This window comes from Sorex fumeus, unplaced genomic scaffold (assembly GCF_029834395.1).
Source record: "Sorex fumeus unplaced genomic scaffold, SorFum_2.1 ptg000095l, whole genome shotgun sequence".
NCBI lineage: Eukaryota > Metazoa > Chordata > Mammalia > Eulipotyphla > Soricidae > Sorex > Sorex fumeus.
The window spans coordinates 1,125,546-1,133,984 of record NW_026606152.1 but is presented as its reverse complement, the minus strand read 5'-3'; the positions used below and the strand labels follow the sequence as shown (position 1 = coordinate 1,133,984).

The 8,439-nt window shown below is 66.9% G+C and overlaps 1 protein-coding gene across 2 annotated transcripts; it reads right to left on the bottom strand.

Moving 5' to 3' along the window:
• Nucleotides 1-1,557: 1,557 nt before the first annotated feature.
• Nucleotides 1,558-8,102, bottom strand: BRD3 (bromodomain containing 3). 2 transcript variants are annotated; one of them, XM_056132728.1, is made up of 11 exons: nucleotides 7,776-8,102; nucleotides 7,281-7,418; nucleotides 6,966-7,113; nucleotides 6,306-6,520; nucleotides 4,764-5,135; nucleotides 4,502-4,630; nucleotides 3,383-3,574; nucleotides 2,952-3,187; nucleotides 2,501-2,793; nucleotides 2,169-2,291; nucleotides 1,558-1,707 (listed from the first exon to the last, which is right to left on the bottom strand). In XM_056132728.1, the coding sequence occupies exons 1-11, from the start codon at nucleotides 7,986-7,988 to the stop codon at nucleotides 1,592-1,594; spliced, it is 2,175 nt and encodes a 724-aa protein (XP_055988703.1). In that variant the 5' UTR covers nucleotides 7,989-8,102; the 3' UTR covers nucleotides 1,558-1,591. The 2 variants fall into 2 exon arrangements, with proteins under 2 accessions (XP_055988703.1, XP_055988704.1); XM_056132729.1 differs by having other exon boundaries at nucleotides 1,561-1,707; nucleotides 2,190-2,291.
• Between the last annotated feature and the right edge of the window lie 337 nt (nucleotides 8,103-8,439).

Below are 8,439 nucleotides of genomic sequence, written 5' to 3'. Positions count from 1 at the left end.
CACACACACCTTTGGGAGATGCACAGACACCTTTGTTTTTGTAATTTTCATTAAGAAAACAAAACAAACGTCCCAGGAGAAGGGCCCGCTGGAGACAGCAGTTCCTGCCACCTTCACTTTCCCGGAGGCCACCACGGCAGGGACGCCCGCCAGCATCACGGGCACTTGCGTGCTCACCACACAGGAGTAACATGGGGGATGTGGAAGCCTCCTGGAGGTGTCACCCGCACCGCCGGAAACAAAACCCACAACCAACAGAAACAGATGGACATGACAGTCCAGACACGGGAGGGAGCTACCGCAGGCAGGAGAGGCCCGGCCAGTAGGGACCGGCTGCCCGCAGGGTTGAAGCTGGACCCCCATGCCTGGATGACAACCGAGGCCCCCCCAGCCCAGCAGGCAAGCCATGGCACAGGAACCCTTCCCGTAGTTCTGGGGTCCCCCATCCCATGCACCCCACAGGGGCCCTGGCGGGCTCCTGCCTGGCCGCGTCTGCACCGAGTCCTGACTCGGGTGATTTAGAAAATACCTTTGAAAAAAGGGGGAAACAAATTTAAATCCGCTGGTATTTTTATTACAAACTGATTCAAGTGTTCCAGGTCAATGCATTGGCGCTGCCTGTGTGCCAGCATGAGGCTTCCTAGCAGGGGTGGGGTCCCATGTGCAGTCCAAGGGTCCACACCCCGAGGTGTGACATGCCCACTCCCCACTCTGAAGCTCGGCAGAAGGGTGGGCAGCTGCAGCCCCCTCCCGGGAGGCCCAACAACAGCCCTAAACCGGGGACATCTGGGGTGAGGGGGGCCATGTGCCTGCAGGGGAACCCTGGCACCCAGGGGTCCTTGGGTCCTCCGTTCCCTGGGGAGCCGTGGCAGGATGAGAGGCCCCCTCACTGTTTGGCCAGGGGCAACCTCGAGAAGAAAAGAGCCGAGAGCCTTGTGGTAAAGCCCATGTATTATTATTGTCATCTGTTTTTACAATAGAAAGTTAAATGCCAAGGCTTAGAATGCTGTACAGCTTCCCTCGGATTACAAAGTTTCTATCTTGTAACTGGGTCCCTACAGGTGTCCTGGAGAGGATCCCAGGGACCAAGAGTAAGAGCAGAACCAAAACACTGAGCACTGTGTCCCGGGCGCCTGTGTGGGCCCACTAGCACCTGGGTGAGAGGCCCGGCTGGCGGCAGGGGCCTGTCCGCGCTGTGCCTCTCCACAACACGTTTCTTTTGTGTTTTTTTTTCTTTTTTTAAAAAATGACCAATGCTGATAATAAATAAAGGCTCGTATGTACATGAACTCAGGAGGTGGATCCGGAGCGTGAGCAGAGGTGGCGCCAATGGTGGCCACCCTCAGGGGCTTGCGTAGAAAAGTTGCTGAACCTTACAAAAAAAGTCTTTATTTTTTTATCTTCTTTTTTTTTCAAAGTTGAGGTAAGAGTTTCAGTGTCTGGAAACCTGTGTACAACCCCACCCGTGGCAGGCGGTCAGCCCGGGCCGCCCAAAGGTCAGCACCTGTCCGCAGCCCGAGGGACACGCTCTCGGGGTCCGGGGGTCTGCAGACGCCTTCCGGCGGGACCCCAGTTGAGGGGGGATCAGGCCTCACTCCGAGTCGCTGCTGTCCGAGCTGGAGCCACTGGAGCTGCTGCTGCCGGACTCGGATGAGCTGCTGCTGCTGAGGCGGGAGGGGCCTCCCGCTGGCGCTGAGCCTGGCTTGTCTGCGGAGACACACACACACACACACACACACACACACACACACACACACTCGTGAGCAGTCCGCCCCCAGGGGCCAGGCTCAGAGCCCTGGCGGGGGCTGGGGCACCCAACTGCCCCCACCCCACCTCCCTCCCTGCAGTAATTCAGGGGAAGGGCCGGCTTCCCCTGAGGATATGTGGGAGCACTGCTGAGCTGTTCATCCCACCCGCCCACAGCCCCGCAGGGCATCGGAACCACATGGACCCCCCAGCCTGCCCTTCCTCCCAGGCTCCCGAAGTCCTCAGGATTGTAATGGACACCCACCGCTGACCCAGTCAGCAGAGCCAACCCAGCCGGGAAGGGTTGCCAGACAGGACACGTGACCTACTGGCAGGCCCCCCACACACATTGACGGGACGGGCCCGAGCCATGGGGCGCCCTCGGCCCCGCCTCTTTGACCCGGCCCGCGGCGGTGCGGCACCTTTCCGGGGGGTCTTCTTACTGAGCTGCCCGCTGACGTCCTGCAGCCGCTGTTCCAGCTCCTTCTTCTTCTCCTGCGCCAGCTCCTCCTTGGATCTGGCCACCGGCTTCTTCCCGCTCGCGGCTGCGGGAGGACAGGGTGAGCTGGGCTGCACGTGGGGCCGGCACCCTGCACCCCCCGCCCGCCTGCCTGAGGCTCACACGGGCCCGACCCAGGGACCCCTGAGCACTTGGGGCTGAGCACTGAGGGGCCCCGGCTCTCCCCGCTGGAGCCACCTCGGAGGGCCCGCGCCACACCCCCCCCCCCCCCCCCCCCCCCGCCACGGCGCCCACCCGGCGGCTTCCGCTGCTTCCGCTGCAGGCAGGACTTGACGTAGCGCTCGAGCTCACGCAGTGTCGTGGGCTTGAGTGTCTCGAAGTCGATCTCGATCTCGTCGGGGTTGGAGTCGCGCAGCGAGGGCTCGCGGGACTGGATGATGTGCACCACGCGGCCCAGCTTCTCCCCGGGCAGCCGGTTGATGTCCAGGCTGAGCTGCCGCTTCTCGTCGTAGCTCATGGGCAGCCCCTCCTCCTCCTCCTCCGAGTCGTAGGAGCCCGACGCCTGCTTGCCGCCCTTCTTGGGCTGCCTGTGGGCGGACATGGCCATGGTGGGCTGCCCTGGGCCCCACGACCCGAACCCCGGGGGCGCGGCACGACATGCACGGAGGACAAGGGGACAGGGCGGCTCGGGCCCGGTGGGGCACACGGCTGGCCGCCCCCGCCCGCGGGCCCCACGTGGGCGCACCTGCCGGCCGGGGTGGTGCTGCTGGCCTTCTTGGCGGGGGCCTTCTTCGGGGGGCCCTGGCGGGCGGGTGGCGCCGGCCGGGCTTTCCTGTCATCCTCGCCCTTGGTCTTGTGCCGCTCCTTGTCCTTGTCCTTGTCCTTGCGCTTCTTCTCCTTCTCCTTCTTCTCCTTCTTCCTCTTTGGCTTGTTCACGGGGGCCTGGGACAGCGCGGCCAGCTGCTCGTGCACGGCCTTCAGCTGCGGGGACACAGAGGGCGCTCAGCACGGGCAGAGCCACGAAACCCAGCCCCTCGCCGCCTGTGCCCAGCCTCCAGCCCTCCGCAGGGTGCCAACGGCACTGGCTCCTGAGACAAGCCCGCAGGGGACGCGAGTCCAGTGACGGCAGGGCCCGGAAAGAAAAGCCACAGCGCCCGGGATGGGCCCAGTCGTCACCTGCTCCTGCAGCTCCGCCAGCCGCGTAGCACGTTCCTCCTCTGAGTCAGAGCTGCCCGAGTCCGACGAGCTCTCTGCGCTGCTGTGGCTGCTGTCCCCGCCCTTGCTGGTGGCCGGGGCTGTGGGTGCGGGCACGGCGGGCACCTCCGCGGGCTCGTCCGGCATCTTAGCAAAGCGCATCTCAAACACATCCTGTGGAGGGCGAGCGCCTGAGGACTGCCCCTGTCCCGCCAGCCCCCACACCCGTCCCAGCCGACCCCGCGTGCCACCCCCCAGCCAACCCCTGCACCCATCCCCAATCGACCCCAGGCGCACCCACCTCAGAGTCCGTCCTATGCGTCCCCCCATCCTCAGCTGACCCCAATCACCCCCCGACTCCCCCCAGATGACCCCACCTGCCTTCCACCCTCCCAGCAGTTTCTCGGCCCTGGGCCCTCTCCTGGCTGTACCCCCAGGACCCCCGTGTCTGTCTCTGAGCTGGAAACCCTCAGCAGCCCCCCACAGTGCCCCTGACCTCAGGTGTGTCCCACCTCACCCTGCGTTAGGACCCAGACTCATCAGGTGGCCACAGGCAAAGGGACCCGGGCTCCAGGCTCCATGGGCTCCCACAGGGCACTCAGACAGGGAGCCCCAACACGGAGCAGACAAGCGGCCACGTGGACACCAAATATCCGCACGTCCAGATTCAGAAGCTAGGCCGCCCCGCCCGCCCCCCCCCCAGGCCTCCCAGCCCAGGCCCTGCGAGTGGCCGGCCGAGTGCTGTCCACATCTGGAGTGGGCAGCCTACAGTGCCACCTGCCACCCCCTCCCTGCCACCCCACCTGACTCCTCGGCACCTGTGGGGTCTGGGGCGCTCCCAGGCCGAGCAGCCGCAAACCCCCCGGGCCAGGCTCCATGTGTGAGGCCCCATGGCCAGAGCCCCCGCACCTGTGGCTCTGGGGACAGCGGGGTCCACGCGGGAGGCTCGCTGTGAGTGGCCCGGAGCGCCTCCCGGACCCAGCTCCACAGCTGCCTCCCTGCCTCGGTGCCCTCCCCAGGCACATGCAGAGTCCCTGGCCACGTCCTCCCCGCTGCCTGCCCTGAGGGCCCGCTCAGCCCGCAAGCCTGAAAGCCCGTTACCTGCAGCTTCCTGGCCATGGCCACCACCTCGTGGTCAGGTGGGTTATACTTGTAGCAATTGGAAAACATCAACCGGATGTCAGCTGCGAAGCCCTGGGCATCGGGATACTCGCGGCTGTCCATCTTCTTCTGCAACAGTCACAGTGAGGCCGTGAGAGAGAGGCGAGCCCGACCCTGGAGCCCGAGTGCCGTCATGGTGGGCACCAGGAGCCCCGGGCCACTGAGCCGCACGGGCGCCCCCCCGCCCCGCCCCGGCGGCTACCTTGACGGTGCTGAGGTCCATGGGGTGCTTGATGATGTCGTGGTAGTCGTGCAGCTCGAGCGCTGCGGCGTCCACAGGCTTGTAGAAGGGCCAGGCGTAGGCCGCATGCTTCTTGGACAGCAGCTCACGGAGAATGTGGTCGCAGTGGCGCAGCTGCTCGGGCAGCTTCCCCTTCTTGCCCGCGTGCTGCGGCACCTCGCCGTCCTCCAGGTCCTTGCGGGGCGGCTTGATGGGGCGGCCGCCGCTCTCCCGCCGGGCCACCACTTTGGCGTGCTTGGGGTCTGGCAGCGGCGGGGGCGACTCGCCACGGCTGGCGGTGATGGCCGACGTGGTGGGCGTGGTGGTGTCTGCTTTCCGCTTCACGCCCTTCTTCTGCGGGCGAGCGGAGAGCAGCTGTGAGGGGCCACACCGGCACGGCCTCCGGGCGCCCACCACCTGCCGGCACCCAGCAAGCGAGGGCATGCAGGGTCAGACGGCCGGGGAGGGCACGGGCCGGGCGCTGGCCGAGACCCCACCCTGGCCACCCCCCTCGGGGATGGCGCTCACCACACCTGAACAGCGAGAGGCACACATGCAGCCCCCGCGGGCCAGCAGGGCCTGCGGCCACCAAGCAGGGCACCAGCTGGGGGGTCCTGGTGCTCAAGGCTGGCCAGCAGCCCCTGACCTGGCCTCACGTCTCGCTGCGAGAGACCCCGATGGGCAGGCAGGGCCGGGGTCCCCAGCACAGCAGGTGGGGAGCTCGGCCGAGGGTGCAGGGCTGCACGGGGCCTCCCAGAGGCCAGCAGGTGGGACCCGAGGGCAGGTCCCTGATCGAGGACAGCCGCCCGGGGACGGGGGGTGGGGTGGGGGGGCTGGGGGCGTCTCTGGCCCGGGGCCAACTCGGGCACCACCAGGGCACAGACGTGCAGTCCACGGTGCCACGCCGCTGCCCAGCCCGGCCGCTGCCCCCGGCTCCCGCACACAGCGCCAGGGCTCCGCGGGGGCCACGGTGGACGGGCCATGCTCTGGGGCAGCGCGGCGGTGCGGAGTGGACGGCCGGCCGGCGCCCCCGAGTGCAGGCAGTGAGCCACGGGAGGGGAGCACAGACGTGGCGTTACCTTGGGAGAACCACTTAACCCCTCTGAGCGCCTGCTTCCTCCTCTGTAACGGGGCGCAAATACTGTGTGCCCCAGAGGGTCACTCGCTGTGAGGGTCAAACCGGAGAAGATGTCAGAGCCGGCGGGGTCAGGGGTCGGGGGTCAGGGGTCACTGCCCTCACAGAACTGCCCCTGTACCCAGGCCCGGCCGGGACAGCCCTGCCCAGTGCGCATGCTGACGGGTGCTGGCTTGGTTCCTCACCACACGGCCTCCTGGCCGCCACTGGAAGTCGGGGTCCCCAGCCCCCCAGCCCCCAGCAGGGCGCCTGGGGCTAAGTGTACCCACCCTCACCAGCTGTGCGGCCTTCAGCTCCGAGCCCCGGACTCCAGCGCTGGTCAGGAGCAGGGCCCCTCAAAGGCTGGCCAAGTGGCCAGAACCCCCCACCTCGTACCCGGGGATGCTCACCTTGACCACGGGCGGTGTGGGAGGGACCACGGGGATGACGGGCGTCGCGGGGGGCGGCGGGGCGGCAGCAGGGGGCGCGGGAACTGACGTGACATTTGCGGTGATGGTTGGCACGGGCGTGGCAGCGAGGACGGGCGTCTGGGAGACCGTGGGGGGCGCGTTCTGAAAGGGGGTCGCTGGGGAGGCGGAGGACACAGCTGCCACTTGCTGCGTGCCTTTGGGGGAGAGAGAGAAGGTGACACTTCCCGACGCTCCCTGCGCCCTCCCTGACCCCTGGCTGTGCCTCAGCCGTGACCTCCCACCCTGAGTCTGAGAAAGAGAGCAGGGTCAGGTGGCCCTGAAGGACCCCAGGCTCCCGCGGTCTCTCCCTCTGGACAGCCTTCCGCCCCGCACCCGGTCCCGGCAGACAGCCGGCCCTCTCCCATCTCAGTACCCGCTGGAAGCTTCTGGAAGTGCAGCATGTCTGTGCACGCACACCTACACACCTCTAAGGAAAGTTCTAGAAGCAGGGTGGGAGCGTGTGCGTGCTCTGGAAGCACGTGTGAGCGTGCCAGTGCTCGATCTCGGCAGGACCATGTGACCCTCCCCAGAGCAGACAGAAAGGGCCACGGCGCGCTTGGCGTCACTGGCCGGGCAGGAGGCAGGGGGCGCTGTCGCTACCTGTGCTCTGGACGGCCGCAGCCGGCTTCCGGCCTTTGCCCTTTGGAGCTGGGGGCAGCAACTCCACTTCCTCCTGGGGCATCTGGGCCACTTTCTGCAGGAAGATCTTCTCCAGGGCCTGGGCCATCAGCACAATGTCATCTGCGGGCTGAGCACGGCGAGTGTGAGGTGACAGGCAGGGGCCCCTTCCCTCCCACTGAAACACCAACCCACAAGAGTGGGGCCGTAGGGGGCTCCGCGGCAGCGCCCTGGGGACGCTACCACATCCAGCAGCTCCCCTCGCACATGGGGCGAGCTGGAGGCGCTGGTGCCCACCTTGTTGTAGATGTAGCAGTTGGTGAACATGGTGTTGAAGTCCTGCATGCACTCGCTGGCACTCCAGTAGTAGCTGTTCTCCAGCCGCTTCTTGATTGTCCCCATGTCCATGGGGTTCTTGATTATCTTGTGATAATCCTAGGAGGGACAGGGCTGAGTCCTGGGGCTGGTTGGCGTCCCTGCTCCCACCCCCGGGTGTGTGGCCGTGCCGGCGGCCAGCGTGGTCTCCTGGGCCGCCCCCCCACAGGAGCCTGGACACCAGCTCCGCTCCCCACTGCCCACAGCCTGGGGCTCTGCCAGGCACAGGTAACGGCGCTGAGCTGCCTCTCAGACCCAGGGCCCGGAAGTAGCCAGGGACCGTGCTGGGCACAAGACTGCCCAGTCAACTGAAGGCCTCCCACCCCAGGTCAAAGGAAGACGACAGGCAGCCCCCGGCATGGGGCCCTTTCGAGTCGCCCTCCCGCAGCCTCCCCGCGGGCCCTGGCGCCCACCCACCGGCAGGTTGAGCTTGATGGCGTCCACGGGCTGGTAGAACGGCCAGGCGAACTGGTGCTTCCACAGCGTCTTCACCACCACGTTCTGCATGTACTGCAGCTGGTTGGTCTTGCGGCCCGGCTTCCCAGCGCTGCACACCTCAGGCGGCGGCGGGTTGGCGGGCCCCGGGGCTGCCGGCAGGCCCGCGGGGGCAGCTGTGGTGGCCGTGGACATTGTCCGGCTGTTCCTCACTGGCCGTCACAGCAAGAGACACTCGGGGGGCGCCAGGCCTTCTGTGAGCTTCCCGCGGGCGGGCAGCAGTCCATGTCTGGGCACTCCAGGCGGCACCTAGGCAGGGGTGGGCAGCGGTCACTCCCTCCCGGCGACGTGGGCGACTTTCCGTGGGCACAGCTGGGTGTGGGAGGGAGCGACGAGGGGCTCTCCTCAGCAGAAATCAGCTCTGGTTTGTGACGGGGTGGGGAGTTCAATCAAGAAGGTGCGGGGACATGGAGGGGACCAGGAGTGCCCTGGTCACGTGGACCCACTTCCTGCCACTCGCCTGGAGCTCAAAGCAGGCTGCAGGCAGCCCTGGGGAGTGGCGGCTTCTCCTCTAGTCGGGGGCGTCCACGCAGGAAACGTGCCCAGGCTGAGGAGGGCACCCGCTTGTCCCTGGGTGAGAGCCCAC

Bases quoted from the DNA above. Each gene is read 5' to 3' on its own strand.
- BRD3 (XM_056132728.1), bottom strand. From the start codon at position 7,988: ATGTCCACGGCCACCACAGCTGCCCCCGCGGGCCTGCCGGCAGCCCCG. The intron at 2,794-2,951 runs GTGCGCCCACGT...GTCCGCCCACAG, and splicing joins AGCACCACCCCGGCCGGCAG to GCAGCCCAAGAAGGGCGGCA. The intron at 1,708-2,168 runs GTGCCGCACCGC...GTGTCTCCGCAG, and splicing joins TAAGAAGACCCCCCGGAAAG to ACAAGCCAGGCTCAGCGCCA.